The 19,071-nt window shown below is 40.1% G+C and overlaps 1 protein-coding gene across 1 annotated transcript; it reads right to left on the bottom strand.

Annotated features, from left to right (window-relative positions):
- Positions 1-3,971: 3,971 nt before the first annotated feature.
- Positions 3,972-18,599, bottom strand: LOC308677877 (vomeronasal type-2 receptor 26-like; the record flags this gene model as incomplete). Its single annotated transcript, XM_081344572.1, has 6 exons — positions 3,972-4,876; positions 12,084-12,210; positions 12,758-12,985; positions 15,574-16,407; positions 17,164-17,458; positions 18,424-18,599. 6 exons carry the CDS (start codon positions 18,597-18,599, stop codon positions 3,972-3,974), a joined length of 2,565 nt encoding a protein of 854 aa, XP_081200698.1.
- Between the last annotated feature and the right edge of the window lie 472 nt (positions 18,600-19,071).

Raw genomic sequence — 19,071 nt, 5'->3', positions numbered from 1 at the left:
GCAGGACAAGAAACAATGGTTGGAAACTAATCAAAGAGAGAAGCAACCTGGTATTAAGGAGAAACTTCCTGACAATGCGTACAATTAACCAGTGGAACAGCTTGTCTCCAGAAATCATGGGCCCTCCATCACTGGAGATTTTTAAGAGGCTAGATAGTCACTTGTCTGAGATGGCATAGGTTTTCCTGCTTGGGCAGGGGGCTAGACTAGGTCCTCCCAGGTCCCTTCCATCTTCTCTTCTCTTCTCTTCTCTTCTCTTCTCTTCTCTTCTCTTCTCTTCTCTTCTCTTCTCTTCTCTTCTCTTCTCTTCTCTTCTATTCTATTCTATTCTATTCTATTCTATTCTATTCTATTCTATTCTATTCTATTCTATTCTATTGATCTTCTAACCTCTGTTTTGTTATTTCTGATTCTGGATGTTGTTCTTTCCAGAACTGGTGAATTCATTTCAAATCTCTTTTTTGTTGGATTTCATTTCTAATAACAGATTCTTATGTCACTGTTTTCTATTTCTGTATATTTACAAATACTTTTTCTTCCAGTATTTCTGCAACTGCTGGTCCTGATTGCTCAACCAACAGTCCTGTGTCCTGCAGCCCATTTTTTACCAGATATCCAGGAACTGCAAGATCTAGCATGATCCTTGTTGACCCAGGCATTGATTGATCTAGAATGGGTTTCTGTAAATTATACCTGATCATACTTTTTTTTATGGGAGAGACACTATTTATGTACCTCCTATGATGAGATGTGTCCAGTATGTTTCAATCTCTGGCATAGGTCTTTCTCTGAACAACAAAGCCCCACAACCACGTGGTGCTTAGACATACAGTTATACAGATGTTTATACTGGATTTGGCATTTTTGTCTACTTATCGAATCCTTCCCAAGGACCTGGAATAGGCATATGTTGATGTCTGATGTTGTTAAAAGTATTGTTGTAGGATATAAACTGTTCCAAGTAAAGATTCCTTTTGTGACTGACTGATGGTGATTTTTGTCAGTGTCCATGATATTCAAGTTGTGCTCCATTTGTTCGGTGTTTGCACTGGAGACACCTATTATGGTTGTGCCTTTGCTTTCTTTTGCTGCAGATGTTCTACAATATTTCTGTTTGCAGATCTTAGTTTTCATGATTTTCTCCAATTCTTTCTCTTCTATTCTGCTATCACCCGGTACTGCCATCCTCACCAGCCAGACTTTTTTTGTCTTTCCTATTGACCATTGTTAACTGTGGTGTGTTATGTGACAGGTGCCTGTCTGTTTGAATTCTAAAACTCCAGAGCAATTTAGCTTCTTCATTTTCTATTATATTTTTTCTATTTTGGGATCCCACCAATTCTTATTTGCAGGCAAATGATACTTTTTGCAAATCTTCCAGTTATTAATGCAAGATCCATTTGCAGCCTAGCTGAACTTTTTGAGTTCATTCTTACAGTGTATTATTTATTCCTTCCAAATCTTGTTTTCCCTTCTCCAGAAATAATATTTATTATGCTGCCTTTCTCGCAATCCTTATATGTAATTGCATAATATCACCACTGCAGACACTTTTGGTGAACATCTGTGACAAGTCAAACAAACCCACTTTCTTTGTTCAGAGAGCACCAAGAACCCCTCAAACCCACTTTTTTAAATTGTTTATGCTGCTCAGACTTTCTTCTGCTTAAGGAGAAACCTTCAGACCTCAACTATCCCAATGTGGATTTAGAATATTTTTTTATTCCATGATTTGATGCTGAAATAGATTTTTATCAAGAAATCTGAGAACTGTAAACTAGACTGAGAAGTCAAAGCTTATCCTAGATTAAGGCTAAGTTGGAAACTTCCTTAAACATGCCAGGTAAACTACATGATCGATTCTTTACTTTTTTTCTTTCTCCAACCTGGTAACTGCTTTAAGGATTAAGACTGCAACTCCCTTAGTCATACTGGCAATCTCAAAACATCTGGAGGATAACTGATGCTTTTTAAAACTGCTGTATTGTGTTAAATGTTAAATGAGAAGAGAAGCATAGATTTTCTGAAATGCAAGATGACCTATGCAGATGTTATGCAGGGGCTTAGGTGTGACTCGCTAAAGAAATAAAGATGGAGTCCGGATTGTTTTGATAAGCCAAACATGTTTATTCAGCTGAATAAGGAAGGGTCCTCCCAAAAAGTGGAAAAACCCTAGACACAGTATAAGGCAGATATTTAGACATTTCTTTGTTTTTATTTAGTTACATAAGAGGAAGGAAGGAACTGAGGGCTCAGTGGGGAGATATGCTGAAGCACTACCCCAATATTCTCTAAAGTGCAGAGAAAGTTTTTTTGTAATTTTATGCAATTTGATGATTCAACAGCCAGGTACTATTGCTTTCCAGTAGTCTGTATCATATTTGTGAAAAGAGGCTCTTGTGGCCTAGCTATTACAATATTGTATTTGATTTCCTAGATCAGTCAATTTGATCCACAAAAGCATATGCAATAATAAAACTGGGGGCCCTTAAAATTCCTAAAGTTTCACAGGGGGTCTGGCTGAAACATTGTCTATGCTTTGGAAACTCTGATTACAAATAGAACTGATTAAAAAAAACTGGTCAAATTTTGCAATATTCTCTGTATAATTTACAGGAATATCAACGAGAATTTTTTCAGTCTCCAGTGGCATGAACAGGAAAAGGAAAAGAGAATTACTTACAGAGGTGGCATAAATGACTTCTGTAAAGGATGCTCATCAAAAGACTGTTCCTCTAGTACATATACAGTCTGAGCTGTGATCCCACCGATCAGGAGGCTTCCTGGCTGATACCATTCATGATGGATAGGAGAGGGATCAATTCTGGGGCAAGGTGTGGCATCTATCTGGCACTTCATGTCAACCAACAACCACAGCATGACCACTACTTTCAACATTTCCTTTAGAGTAGGCTTTTTGAATTCTATTATGTCACTCAATATCAAGCTGGTTTTGAATCTGTGTTTTCTTGATTTTAGTTAGAATTAGGAAACATGTATAATTCTATAGCTTCAGCATACTCTAGAAAAATGCAGAGCATTCATCTACCCAATTCCCCTATTCCACAATTGAGTAGTGATCTTTGAACATTCCTTGATGAACATTTGTATTTTCTCATATAATCTCTTCTAAATACTTCTTAGTGAACCTTCTTTTTAAAGAGTTAGTTTGGTGTAGTGATTAAGGAACCAGGCTAGAAACCCAGAGATATTGTGAGTTCTAGTCCCTCCTTAGCAGTGGAGGGATTCAAATATGAGAGCAACCAGTTCTATGTGTGGATGCCGCTTCTGGAAGTCCATTCTGGGCCTGGGCAACAAAACAATTGCTACCGGTTCTGCCGAAGTGGTGCGAACCACCTGAATCCCACCACTGCTCCTTAACTATAAAATCCAGCTTGGTGACCTTGGACCTGTCCCTCTCTCTTAGCCCAACTCTACTCACACTGTTGTTGTAGGAAAAAAATAGGATGAGAAAATGTGTTGGATATGTTTGCCAACTTGAGTTAATTTAAAAAAATAATAAAGCTGAGATATAAATGCATAGATAGTTACAAAATATTTGGTGTTTTTAACATATCTCATCTGATAATTCTCATTCAATAAATTAAGTTATTAAGTTAGAACCTATTGGATCCAAAATTAAAAACAAACAAGTTAATTGTCCTCAGACGTTTCCTTTATAAAAGTCTATTTGTCTTTACATTATACTAGAATCTTCATTTTCATCAGTCTATTTCCCACTTTCTTCAAAACTCTGATGTTTTTCAAGATTGCTTGAATGTCTTTTCCTTAGATATTTATAACTCTTTTCAAGAGAAGCTATATTTACCTCCTGCAATACTTCAGTCATTTTGGGGCATATCCCTCTGAAATGGTTAAATAGCTGAATGTTCAGAATTATTGTACAATATTACCAGGAGGAAATGCAAAGCTACATATAAGGGACCAAAGGGAGAGCCACAATTTAATAATCAGAAATGCTTTTCCTTTACAAGTTGCCCTTTGCTGTTGAGTTCAGGCCTCAGCAAAATAATGTAGCATTTTGGGGAAAAGATGCAGCCCAGTAACCCAGCACTAGAAGCTAAAATGGAGAAGATCTCCACAGCAACCATATACTTTCCTTTGGTGCTCATATAGGTTGGAACAAAAGACAACCAAACACTGCAAAACACCAACATGCTAAAAGTGATGAATTTGGCTTCATTGAATGTGTCTGGAAGGTTCCTAGCTAGGAAAGCCACCATGAAGCTGACCAAAGACAGAAACCCCATATAGCCCAAGACAAGATAAAACATCACAACAGAGCCTTCATTACATTCTGCTATGATCTCTTCAGTCACTGACCGCATGTTAAGTTCTGGAAAGGGGGGAGAGGTGATCATCCACACCAGGCAAATGCCTGCTTGAAGGAAAGAGCAGAAAAGGACAATTAAGATGGACAGTCTTTTGCCCAACCATTTTCTCATGCTGGATCCTGGTTTGGTGGCCATAAACGCTGCAATGACCATAATAGTTTTGGCCAATAGAGAAGAGACAGCCACAGAGAAGATAATGCCAAATGCAGATTGTCGGAGGAAGCAAATCGGTTGGAGAGGTTTTCCAAGGAACATAAGAGAACAGAGGAAGCAAAGCAGAAGGGAGATGAGAAGAATGTAGGTGAGGTCTTTGTTGTTAGCTTTAACAATAGGGGTGTCTTTATACTTAATAAATATTCCAAGTATGAGCATGGTAATGATTGAAAATAAAACAGCAGCCACAACTAAACTGATTCCTAATGGTTCTTCATAAGTTAGATATGTTATGGTTTTGGGGATACATCGAACTTTGTCCTTACTTGGATATTGATCTTCTGGACATTCAGAACAGGCAATCATATCTGCAAATAAGAGAAAAACCATGAAACCTGGAATCTAACCTTCAAGCCTCAAGTTATATATAACTTATAAATTTATATTAGATTATATAAATGTTCCACTTCATGGATTACTGCCCTGTCATGGTGAAGGGGCTTGTGTAATTCAATGAAGCTATTAGCTATGCTGTGCAGGGCCACCCAAGATGGAATGGTCATAGCAGAGAGTTCTGACAAAATGTGATCCACTGGAGAAGGAAATGGCAACCCACTCCAGTGTCTTTGCCATGAAAACCCTATGGACAGTAACAAAAGGCAAAATGATATAACGTTGGAAGATGAGCCCCTCAGGTTGGAAGGTGTCCAATATGCTACTGGGGAAGAGCAGAGGGATAGTACTAGTAGCACCAGAAAGTATGAAGTGACCGGGCCAAAGCCAAAAGGATGCTCAGCTGTGGATGTGTCTGGTGGTGAAAGGAAAGTCCGATGCTGTAAAGATTTTTTCTCCATAGGAACCTGGAATGTAAGATCCATGAATCAAGGAAAGCTGGACGTAGTCAAACAAGAGATGACAAGACTAAACATCGACATCTGAGGTATCAGCAAACTGAAATGGACAGGAATGGGTGAATTTAATTCAGATGACCATCAGGTATACTACTGCGGGCAACAATCCCTTAGAATCCCTATGAATCCCTTCATAGTCAATAAAAGAGTAGGAAAAGCAATACTGGGATACAATCCCCAAAATGACAGAATGATCTCAGTTCAAATCCAAGGCAAACCATTCAATATCACAGTAGTCCAAGTCTATGCCCCAACCACCGGTGCTAAAGTGGATGAAATTGACCGGTACTATGAAGCCCTACAGCACCTTATAGAACTAACACCAAAATGATGTCCTTATCATCATGGCGGATTGGAATGCTAAAGTAAGAAGCCAAAAGATAACTGGAATAACAGGCACGTTTGGCCTTGGAGTACAAAATGAAGCAGGGCACAGGCTGATAGAATTTTGTCAAGAGAATACGATGGTCATAGCAAACACTCTTTTCCAACAACCCAAGAGATGGCTCTACACATGGACATCACCAGACGGTCAACACAGAAATCAGATTGACTATATGCTCTGCAGCCAAAGATGGAGAAGCTCTATACAGTCAGTAAAAACAAGACCAGGAGCTGACTGTGGCTCAGACCATGAGCTTCTCATTGCAAAGTTTAGGCTTAAACTGAAGAAAGTAGGGAAAAGCACCAGGCCACTCAGGTATGAATTAAATCATATCCCTGTTGAATATACAGTAGAGGTGACAAACAGATTTAAGGAATTAGATCTGATAGACAGAGTGTCTGAAGAACTATGGACAGAGGTTCGCAACATTGTACAACAGGTAGCAACCAAAACCATCCCAAAGAAAAAGAAATGCAAGAAAGCAAAATGGCTGTCTGAGAAAGCTTTGCAAATAGCTGAGGAAAGGAGGGAAATGAAAGGCAAGGGAGAAAAAGAAAGATATGCCCAATTGAATGCAGAATTCCAGAGAATAGCTAGAAGAGATAAGAATGCCTTCTTAAATGAACAGTGCAAAGAAATAGAAGAAAACAATAGAATAGGGAGGACCAGAGATCTTTTCAAGAAAATTAGAGAGATGAAGGGAATGTTTCATGCAAAAATGGGCATGATAAAGGACCAAAATGGCAGGGACCTAACAGAGGCAGAAGAGATTAAGAAGAGGTGGCAAAATTACACAGAACAACTATACAAGAATGAGCTTAACATCCCTGATGGTCACTGACCTCGAGCCAGACATCCTAGAATGTGAAGTGAAGTGGGCCTTAGAAAAGCTGAGTAACAACAAAGCTAGTGGAGGTGACAGTATTCCAGCTGAACTATTCAAAATCTTAAAAGCTGATGCAGTAAAAGTTCTACACTCAATTTGCCAACAAATTTGGAAAACTCAACAGTGGCCACAGGATTGGAAAAGATCAGTTTACATTCCAATTCCAAAAAAGGCAGTGCCAAAGAATGTTCAAACTATCGCACCATTGCACTCATTTCTCATGCTAGTAAAGTTATGCTTAAAATCCTACAAGCTAGACTCCAGCAGTATGTGGATCGAGAACTACCAGAAGTACAGGCAGGATTTCGAAGAGGCAGAGGAACTAGAGATCAAATAGCCAACATATGCTGGATCATGGAGAAAGCTAGAGAGTTCCAGAAAAACATCTACTTCTGCTTCATTGACTATGCTAAAGCCTTTGATTGTGTGGATCATAACAAACTGTGGCAAGTTCTTAAAGAGATGGAGGTACCAGACCATCTTATTTGTCTCTTGAGAAACCTATATGTGGACCAAGAAGAAACAGTGAGAACTGGACACGGAACCACTGATTGGTTCAAAATTGGGAAAGGAGTTCGGCTAGGCTGTATACTGTCGCCCTGCCTATTTAACTTATATGCAGAGCACATCATGAGAAAGGCAGGGCAAGATGAATCAAAAGTTGGAATTAAGATTTCTGGAAGAAATATCAACAACCTAAGATATGCAGATGATACCACTCTAATGGCAGAAAGTGAAGAAGAACAAAAGAGCCTTTTGTTGCAGGTGAAGAAGGAGAGTGCAAAACCTGGGTTGAAACTTAACATTAAGAAAACCAAGATCATGGCATCCGGTCCTCTCAATTCCTGGGAAATAAATTTATTTATTTATTTATTTATTTATTTATTTATTTATTTATTTATTTGATTTGATTTGATTTGTATACCGCCCTTCTCCCTAAGGACTCAGGGCAGTGAACAGTGAACATAAATAACAGAATGCACAAATAGTTATCTTAAAACAATAATTAAAACAGAACCCGTCAGACCAGACTGGATTGCTTAAACAGATGTGTTTTTAGGTCGTGTCGGAAGGAGCGAAGGTCGGGAGCCATCCGGAGCTCAACCGGTAAACGGTTCCATAGGTCAGGCGCGCTCACAGAGAACGCCCTCCCTCTGGGAGCCACCAGACGGCATTCTCCGAACGGCGGCACCCTTAGGAGGACCTCTCTGTGGGAGCGCACTGGACAGAGGGATGTTGATGCTGGCAGCAGGTGATTCCTAAGGTACTCCGGACCCATGCCATGTAGGGCTTTGAAAACCATTACCAGCACCTTGAATCTTATCCGGAGGACAACTGGGAGCCAATGCAGTTCACGGAGTAGGGGTGTAACATGGGAGTATCGGGAGACTCCCAACACAACTCTCGCGGCTGCATTCTGTACCAGTTGGAGCCTCCGAGTGGTCCTCAAGGGCAGCCCCATGTAAAGAGCATTGCAGTAGTCTAAACGAGAGGTCACGAGTGCATGAGTGACCGTACGTAGGGCATCTCGGTCTAGATAGGACCGTAATTGGCGAACCAGGCGAACCTGGGCAAAGGCTCCCCTAGTCACAGCTGTTATGTGGTCTTCCAAGGAAAGCTGTGAATCTAAGAGGACTCCCAAGTTGCGGGCCCTATCTGTGGGGGGTAATAACTTACCCCCTATAGAAAGAGATGGAATGTTCTGAATATCTTGAGATGCCAGTACGTACAGCCACTCAGTCTTGTCGGGGTTGAGTTGAAGCCTGTTCTTCCCCATCCAGACCCGAACTGCTTCTAGGCAACGGGACATCACATCAAGGGCATCACTGAGGTGGTTTGGGGTCGAAATAAAGAGCTGGGTATCATCAGCATACTGGTGATACCCAACTCCAAAACCACGAATGATCTCACCCAGCGGCTTCATGTAGATGTTGAACAGGAGAGGCGAGAGGACCGACCCCTGACGGACTCAAGTGAGAGGCCTCGAGCTCGATCTCTGCCCTCCTCTTAATACTGACTGTGAGCGTCCCATGAGATAGGAGGAGAACCACTGGAGAACCGTGCCTCCCACTCCCAATCCCCTGAGACGCTGCAGTAAGATACCATGGTCGATCGTATCAAAAGCCGCTGAGAGGTCTAGGAGAACTAGGACAGAGGAACAGCCTCTGTCCCGAGCTCTCCAGAGATCATTTATTAGTGCGACCAATGCCGTCTCTGTGCTGTGTCCGGGCCTGAAACCCGATTAGAATGGGTCCAGATAGTCAGTTTCCTCCAGAACCGAAGGGAGCTGATGTGCCACCACACTCTCAACAACCTTAGCAAGAAAGCGAAGGTTGGAGACCGGACGAAAGTTGTTTAATATAGTTGGGTCCAAGGTAGGCTTCTTGAGGAGGGGTCTCACCACCGCTTCTTTCAAGACGGAGGGGAAACAACCCTCACTCAGGGAGATGGATATCACTGCCTGGAGCCAGATTCGTGTTCCCTCTTGAGCAGAATAAACCAGCCAAAAAGGGCACAGATCTAATAAACAAGTGGTGGAGCTCAGCTTCCTCATAATTCTGTCCACTTCCTTTGGGATCACAGGATCGAACTCGTCCCATTTAACATCGACGAGATCACCCATGTTCTGATCGTTAGACTCTGCCCAGTCGGAGTCTAAGCCAGTCAAATGGGGAAGAAATGGAGGTAGTGACAGATTTTGTTTTCCTGGGCTCCAAGATCACCGCAGATGGGGACTGTAGCCAAGAAATTAAAAGACATGTGCTCCTGGGGAGGAAAGCCATGGCAAATATAGACAGCACACTAAAAAGCAGAGACATCACCCTGTCAACAAAAGTGCGTATAGTCAAGGCTATGGTCTTCCCAGTTGCAATGTATGGCAGTGAAAGTTGGACCATAAAAAAGGCTGAGCGCCAAAGAATTGAGGCCTTTGAACTACGGAGATCAACCCTGACTGCTCTTTAGAAGGCCAGATCCTGAAGCTAAAACTCAAATACTTTGGCCACCTAATGAGAAGGAAGGACTCACTGGAGAAGAGCCTAATGCTAGGAAAGATTGGGGGCAAGAGAAGAAGGGGATGACAGAGAATGAGGTGGCTGGATGGAGTCACTGAAGCAGTAGGCATGAGCTTAAATGGACTCCAGAAGATGGTAGAGGACAGGAAGGCCTGGAGGAACATTGTCCATAGGGTTGCAATGGGTCAGACACAACTTCACAGCTAACAACAACAACAACATATAAATGGTTTCCAAACTTATCCACTTTAAGAACTTTGGACTTCAATTCTCAGCATTTTGGCTGGCAATTTGAGAGTTGACATCCATATCTCTTAATGTGGCTAAGCTTTAAAAAGATCTGATTAGATCATTCTATGATACCTAAGGCTTCCTAAAGACCCAACCCTTCAGGCTTTCCTTGTCCATGTCTTACGTATGGATGCATATAAGTGTTCAAAAGACCAAGAAGGTGGTCACTACTGTGTGTCTTGCCAATTTTATACTATGCCTGAAGCCTTGCACTTTTTTAATAACTGTCACATATATTTCATATATTTAAAACAGGGGATTGGGCTTCATTTATACCTATTGCCACAAATGGATGTAGGGAACTATCTGTTTATCTAATTTATTTATCAAATTTACATTTGACTCTGGGCAGTGCACAACTATGAGATGAAAAAGCAATGTAAATAACACCAGATATTAAATCTTAAAATTCTTATTAATAAATATGTTAAAATCTAAATATACAGTACAAACTCTAACTGATGAGAGGGATCAAAACAGCTACCACAATAATAAAGCCATCTCAGTGAGTTTCTGGTACTTGGGAGCCTCAGGATAATAAAATAACCAGGTCTTAAGATCCTTTAATAATATCAAAAGTGATGGAATTAATTTAATTTCAGGGGGAACATTTTTCCTTAAGATGGGTACCATAGCATAGAAAGCAATGATACCTGATAAACTGGATGTGCTCACCCAGTGGCTTCATGCAGATGTTAAAAAAATGAGGACAATGCTTAGTAGGGCCTGAGGGCAGGACCTATCCTTCCCAAGGACATCAGAAGTTTATCATGGTTAATAATATTGACAGCTGTCCAGAGGTCAAGTAGGACAAAGATGACTGCATTACCCCATCTTGACAAGTCAGAGGTCTTCCATACCCTGGACCTCTGTATAATTCCAGAGGTGAGTTACTCGATAAAAATTGTCTAACAGAACAAGATTCTAACTACTGTGCCACCAAAACTCAGGATACAGAGAGCAGCCAAGCTCACAGTTCTGAGGACTTTGTGCACAAATCAGTCCCAGATAATCAGGCAAAAATCTTCCCCAGGACTATTTTCTGGACCTGTAACAAGGCCAGTGTCAAATTCAGAACAAATCTGAGAAACATTATCTGACAAGCGTTGTGTGATTTCTTCTAAACATTGCTGTAAGGTGTTTTTTGTTCTCTCATGAGAACTTGTGTCATCTCAAGCAGAGCTGAGAGAGGCAATCTGTGAATGCAGTAAGGATAGATAAATACTGGGATTTCACCATTCTTAGCATCATATTTGGTCAGGTTTGTCTTTTGTTGAATGCTGCTTACAGTGCTCTAGATGTCTCTTCTCCCAGTTTACCTTTCTTAACAACACTGTAAACCACCTGGAGGGCTGGGAACTCAGAAAGGAAACCAAATGGTCATAATGTGATCCAGGGTCACTATCTAAGGTTCTTTTTGTTCATTTTAGAAATTGTTTGAAAGCTGTGCATTGTGGTATCACCCAATTTTATGCATACAACCTTGTGAAATCTTACAGTATGAGAATCAATAGGGCAAATGAATCAGCTACATATATAAATAAAATCAGAGGAGTTTACTACCTGGTCAATTTTGCACTGAAACAAAGTAAGAGCCTTGGTGGAGCAGTGGGCTAATGCCTCCTTAAGTAACACCAGCTGCCTGCAATTAGTGCAGGTTCGCATCCCACCAGGCTCAAGGTTGACTCAGCCTTCCATCCTTCTGAGGTAGGTAAAATGAGGACCCAGGTTGTTGGGGGCAATTAAGCTGACTTTGTAATAATGCCGCTTGGGTGTGTGTGTGTGAAAGCCCTAATAAGCAGGCATATACATAGAATGAAGGCTACTGCTAAGCTTGTAAGCCGCCCTGAGTCTTCGGAGAAGGGCGGGATATAAATGGAATTTAAAAAATAATAATATTTGACAGAGTCAAGTAGGCAGAGTAGAGTAGAGTTGAGATTAGGGGTAGGGTGGAATGGATAGAGTAGAGTAGAGTAGAGTAGAGTAGAGTAGAGTAGAGTAGAGTAGAGTAGAGTAGAGTAGAGTAGAGTAGAGTAGAATAGAGTACAGTACAGTACAGTACAGTATACAGTAATACAGTAAATTTACCCGACATGTTTGACATCTTCCCATCAGAACATGGATCACAATCATAGCAACAAAATTTCTTGCCTTCTTTCTTTTTCTTCTGATAGCCAGCAGGACAAGGATCATTACATACTGAACGGGGCAAGACCTGTTGATAAACCAGGATAGGATTCAAGACTGATGACTTGATTAATACTGGACAGTCCTCTAATCTATCTGCACAAACAGAGTAGCAGAGATCAGTGGATAGTGAAATATGTTCTTTTCTCCCCTGTGACATTAGGAATCACTTATTCACTTTTTACATCATTATTTCCACAAGTAAGTTAGAGCCTTTGCTCTGTGAAGCACAGTGAAGCCAGACTATACAAAATTTGTCAGCTCACTTGTTCTTAAATGGCTTGTCACCTGTCAAAAATGGATGGGAACACTTCTGATTTTCTTCTATTTAAGTGTCTCTAAATTCTATTTCATTCTTTCCAGGACTGAGGTAACAGCAAAGTACCCCATCACCCATCCCCATAAAAGTCCTATAAATTATAATTCCCATAGAACAGGAAAAAAATCAGCTATATTTTGAATACAGGGTAGTTCATTTTAACTAATTAAAGGATTTGAAAGCTGGCTGCACAATGAAACTTATCTCTGATCTTCAAATGTTTCATCCAAAATAATAAATATCTAAAAATCCATACCCCCTTAAAATATTTGGGCCAGACAATTAAATCTTCATGAATCAAAAAATCATTTCCTTCAAGAGCTTTGGGATCAATTTTTCCAATTTTGACTTTACGGTAGGAGTTGTTTGGAAACATGACCACGTTTGTAATATCAAATCCAGAAAGTACTTCTCCATGATGGTTGACGAACACAGGTTCTCCAAGTGAATTATTGAATGAAAGGCCTTGAAGAAACCAATGAAGCTAAATAAAAAGCAGAGGGAAAAAAAGAAGTGGATTCATGGTAGAATGCAGTCCTAGGCTGTATTAATAAAGGAATAGTATTAAGATCTTGTGAAGTGTTAATACCACTTTATAGTGCCTTGGTAAAACCATACTTGGAATATTGCATCCAGTTTTGGTCACCAAATAGAGAAAAGATGTTGAGACTCTAGAAAGACTATAGAAAAGAGCAACAAATATGATTAGGGGAATGGAGGCTAAAGCATATGAAGAACAGTTACAGGAACTGGGCATGGCTAGTCTAGAAAAGAGAAGAACTAGGGGAGACATGATATCAGGGTTCCAATATCTAAGGGGCTCCTACAAAGAAGAGGGCATCAGCCTATTCTCCAAAGCACTGAAGGCAGAAAAAAAATAATGTGTGGAAAACAATAAAGAGAACCAACCTAGAACTAAGGAGAAATTTCGTGACAATTATAACGATTAATCAGTGGAACGACTCATTTCCAGAACTTGTGGGTGCTCCAACAGTGGAGATTTTAAGAAGAGATTGGAGAACCATTGGTCTGAAATGGTATAAGGATTCTTGCTTGAACAAGTGGTTGGACTAGAAGGCCTCCAAGGTCCATTCCAACTCTGTTATTCTGTTTATTTATTTTTATTTTATTTTAATTCCATTTATATCCCGCCCTTCTCTGAAGACTCAGGGCGGCTTACAAGGTTAGCAGTAGCCTTCATTCTATGTATATGCCTGCTTATTAGGGCTTTCACACACACCCCAAGCGGCATTATTACAAAGTCAGCTTAATTGCCCCCAACAATCTGGGTCCTCATTTTACCTACCTGGGAAGGATGGAAGGCTGAGTCAACCTTGAGCCTGGTGGGATGCGAACCTGCACTAATTGCAGGTAGCTGGTGTTACTTAAGGAGGCATTAGCCCACTGCTCCACCAAGACTCTTGTTATTCTGTCATTATATTCTGTGATACAGAGTTGCAGAAGGGAGGGGGTCTTTCCCAAGAAGCTAAGAGGTAGATAAGCTTGGTATCCCTGGAATGCAGGAAGAGAGCCAGGGCAGAGTGTTTTTAAACTTTCACAGGTTATATCTAACAGGTATGCTGATTTGTGCTTTAGTCTGGAAAGATTCCTCTCCTGATAAAGACACCATTTTAAGTTCTTGTGCTGTTTTTGGAGCCTTGCAGGATTACATCAAGACATTCCGAAATTTATCTCAAATAAAGGGGCATTACTCAAGTCCCACTGATTTCTGTAACTCAATTTTAAACATGACTGTAACTAAACCATGACACATTGCACAAATCACAAATCTTTGGCCAAAGAGACAAAAATAGGGCAGATATTTTGATACTGACATCAGGGTGACTTGTAATGGACACCTTTGGTCTGAAAAACTAGGTTTCCATTCATGACTTCCAGAGTTGAATGCAATGAAAATCCAATCCATGGAAGATTTCATATTGTAAATGTGAATCATGCATTTTGTTGCATTTTGTTGCTGCTAAGCTTGTAAGTCACCTTGAGTCTTCGGAGAAGGGCGGGATATAAATGGAATTAAATAAATAAATTTTGTCATCAGACCCATCCTAAGAGAGGTAGCTTTTAGCAATAGGAAAGATAATTTCCTTCAGGTTCAAAGTAGAAGGGGAAATGGGGACTTAGAGAAGTAAAAATTACTCAGTTGGTAACGTTCTTGTGGTTCCCTCAGGTGTTATGGAGAATAAACCCACATGTTCCTCCCTTCAATTCTTGGAAGACTATTATCATGTCTCCCCTTTAGCTTCTTCTTGTTTAAGTTAAACACACTTAATACACATTTAGCTGCATATTTTGTAACTCTTATTTGCAGTTTTCCCATTGCCTGAGGATACTTCTTGTATTTTGGTGATCAGGACTAGATACATTGCTTTCAAAGTCCAAAATGCCTCTTAGAAACTTCTTTGTAAAGAAATGACTTTGCAAGGTCGAAATGAATCGTGTGTGCTGTTTCACATCACTCCCTTTAATAGTCCCTCTCAACCTCCTCCTGCAAAAGTATTGACAAGCATGATTGCTTCAGTCTGTGCCAAAAATCTTTCAAACTGGGCACTCCTGCCATCTAGAATTCATCGTGTTATGCAGACCACACAGCCTTAGCAGAGCAACAAAATTGGAAGGGACCTTGGAGGTCTTCTAGTCCAACCCCCTGCATAAGCAGGAGACACTATATCATTCTGGACAAATGGCTGTCCAATCATTTCTTGAAAACTTCCAGTGATGGAGCACCCACAACTTCTGAAGGCAACCGTTCCACTGGTTAATTGCCTTGGCAAGATTGACACCAGATAGGTGACCACAAGACATATGCCAAAATAATTTCAAGTTGGGTGGCTTCAACAGATGGTGTACAGCATTCCTGTGTCAGAGCCACCCAGCAATGAAAACCTTCAGCCAAACAATCCTAACCATAACACTCTCACTGAACCATGTCAGGCTTCACAAACTGTAAGTATGGGCTTTCACAAGAGAGATAAAAATAGGGCATATATTACTTCACTACATCCTCACTAATTTGAGAATGAAGAAGAAGGTCTTTGATTTACAACTTATTACCTTCCAGGTGTCTTGATCTTGAAGTTCATCCTTTGTTCTCTCTGCTACTTTTTTGTATTTAGACCTAAGTAAGTCCATGCCATGAAAAGCATGTGCTATTGCATAGACTGCATTGTAGATACTGTAGCTGTGGCCAGTGATTTCAAATAAATGACCAGGAAGGTTTTTTAGCTCTTCCTTCCCAGTACATGGTTCAATCCTTTCCACTGGTTTATTGCTTTCTGAAAAGGAGCAATCAAAGCCTTGTTCCCAGAACTCTTTCAACAAACTATCTCGTTGAGTCTGCAATGGTTTTATGGCCCAAAAGAATTCCTCAAAACCTGGCAGTTCATTGGAGTGAATAGCAAAGGAAATTGCTCCATCAAACAATTGCAAATCTGAGGGTCGATGAACACTTGTTAATGTTAGGTCTACTTGAGCTGTCAGAATCCACATTTTCCCATGGCTGTTCTCTATATATCTCATGAATAGAAAAAGGAGCATTGCTGTGCTGCTTTCCCCATAGAAGATGAATGTATTGACTTTGGTGTCAACCAAATAAATAGCCAACCACTGCATAGTATGACCTTTAAAAATAAAGGAAAATGATTGCTTGGGAAATCTCTCCACAAAAGCAGAGCAGATCCTGTTCTTGGAAAGAAGAGGCTCCAGGGCTTGGAGGAAATTGTCTCCACTCTCATCATCCAGAATTATAAGGCCAACCCACATCCATCCAAAATGCTTTAGCAACTGGGTTATCCCCACAATCTGAAGGGTTTCATTGGGAGCCATGCAGTAAAAGGAAGCAGTCATCTTTGTCCCATGTTCCTTGGGAGCAAATGAGCCATAAGCAAGCTAAAATACAATGTGCAGTTGATTGCTTATCATTGGGATGTCTCTACTAATCTGAGCAAGGTGTATTTTCTTTAAGAATTTGCTGATTCATACATTTTTTCCAAGCTGTTTCTTTTCATGGACTTCCATTTTCCATTGTAAATGAAACTCTGAACATTATGGTTGATATTCACTAAATGGCAAATAAATGGAACACTATCCTATTTATTTATTAGATTCATACCCTGCCTTTTCTACAGGCATAGAAGGAGATACACATAACACGAGCCGTAGTGCCACAGTGGTTAGAATGCAGTATTGCAGGCTGACTCTGCTGACTGCCAGCAGTTCGATTCTGACTGGCTCAAGGTTGACTCAACCTTCCATCTTTCCAAGGTCAGTAAAATGAGGACCGAGATTGTTGGGAGCAATAGGCTTACTCTGTAAACTGCTTAGAGAGGACTGTAAAGCACTATGAAGTGTATAGAAGTGCTATTGTTATTGCTATTCTTAGGAACCCTATAGGTTTGGCTGCAAGAATGTGATTGGCATAGTCACAGTCAACATGCAGATAGGTGAGCATCTTAGATTCTCAGATTCTGCTCTCTTTTTCAATGTGGTGGATCAGGTAGGGCTTAAATCCAACTCCCAAAATTCATTAGGTCCTTTTGATGCATCATTACAACATAATCTAATCTGTACTTGATAAATGTTTCCCATTCCCTACAATTTTGCCCTGTGGATGGGTTTTCATACATGTCAATGCATATATCTTACCTGGGGGATTTTATAAAGGCTTATGATATTAGACATGAAGAATGAGATATCAGCACCAAATCCCCCAATAATGGCCACAACGAGATTCTCCTTGATATCACATCTGTAGTTGACAATCAACTGATCTGATCGGAAGAGCAGCTCCAAAGTGGAACGATAAGTCAACTGAGCATCAAAATAGTTGTCACAGATGAAAAATCCCAGGGTAACATTAGACAAGAGTCTTGGATTTGAGTTGATCTCTTTCACCGCAAATGTCAAACTTAGGGAATGCTGATAAAACTTTAAAACAACCCTGAAAATGAAATTGAAGCATAAGTGAAATATTTATTTATTTATTGTATTATTTATTATTTAAACTTGTATACCGCCCTATTCCCGTAGGACTCAGGGCAGTTTACAGGGAGAAATTAAAAATACATAACATACAAAGTTAAAATCGATTAAAACTAAGATTAAATTAAGTCCCTGAATTTAAACTAAAACCCCATTAATAAATAATTAAAACCCCTCAGTCTATTGAGGGATTGAGGCAAGAAGTCTATATTCTGTGAAGCAACAATAACAGCCACAAAATGAAACTTGCACATTTTGAGAAGCTTCACATATAAAAGACCAATGAAGAATATTTGGTGGAAAACAGAAATTAGTAACTGGACTAGCATTTAGGAAACTGTGAAGTGGAATTCAGCTATAGAGCTGGAAAACAGAAAGATTCCTGTTATTTTTATTAATGCAAGGTCCAGTTTATGATTCATTTAGTGTATGCAATTAGAAGACTTTGATGTAGTCATGAGACACTGATGCACATATTGGCCATTGAGTTCCAGGTATGTAGCTGGGGAAGATGTGGTGAACTGCTTCCCCAAAGTCACTTTTCTATACTTGCAATTTGGTCTGAAGTGCACAGAAGGTTTTTAATAATTTTATGCAAGGGCTATCACTATCACTTCCCAACACTACACACAATAAATCCAATGCCCTGAATCAAATTCATCAACAGAAACCATTGTGAACTAACTATTCTATTACTATATAATAGTAATAAAAAACGAGGGTCTTTAAGATTCCAAAAGTCTTTGAGACTGATACACTGTTGATGCTTCAGAAACTCTGATTACAAATAGACCTCTTAGAAATTGGTGTGAAAATTTGCAATATTCTCTGCTACATCCTTGGGGGGGGGGGAGGGATTTGGTGTTGTTCTGCAGTTTCAAATAACATGTGGAGTGGAAGGAAAAGAAAAAGAGAATTACTTACAAGGGAGGCATAAATGAATTCTGTGAAGGAGGCTCATCAAAAAAATGCTGCTTTAGTAGATAGGCAATTTGAGCTGTGATCCCACCAATGAGGAAGTTTCCTGGCTTATACCATTCATGAAGCGGGGGAGAAGGATCACTTCTGGAGCAAGATGTCACATCTGTCAGGCACTTCATGTCAACCAACAACCACAGTATAATCACTACTGTCCGCATTTTCTCTACAAGTGGCTTGCTTGTGTTTAGCTACAATCCCAGAGCTACATTTGGTGAGACTATTTTGCATCAACTACAAAATCAAGGAACATGTTCAGCTTACACATGTAACTATTTCAGGTCTCTCATCCAATGGGTTAACATCAACAAGGTTACCAAAGCAAGCTGTGATGGATAAGCATGATCCAATGAATGAAAATCAACACCAGACTCTTGGTTGCAGACATGTAAGTTTTTATAACCTCTTCAAGACTGACTTATGAATTCTTTTTCAGTATTTCTTGGAAAGCTGTTGCAGCTGTGTCATAAAGCAATAATGATAGTCATTTAGGTTAATTGCCAATAAACAGACATATCTGCAATGAAACCTCCTTGGTTTGGAGAGCTGCTATTTCTGTATTGCACCTTTTGAGACAACCATTTTCTTAGCTCT

This window comes from Vipera berus (genome assembly GCF_964194415.1).
Source record: "Vipera berus genome assembly, chromosome: Z".
In the NCBI taxonomy this organism is placed as follows: domain Eukaryota; kingdom Metazoa; phylum Chordata; class Lepidosauria; order Squamata; family Viperidae; genus Vipera; species Vipera berus.
The sequence above is the reverse complement of the archived record's forward strand: the minus strand, read 5'-3'. Positions and strand labels throughout refer to the sequence as shown.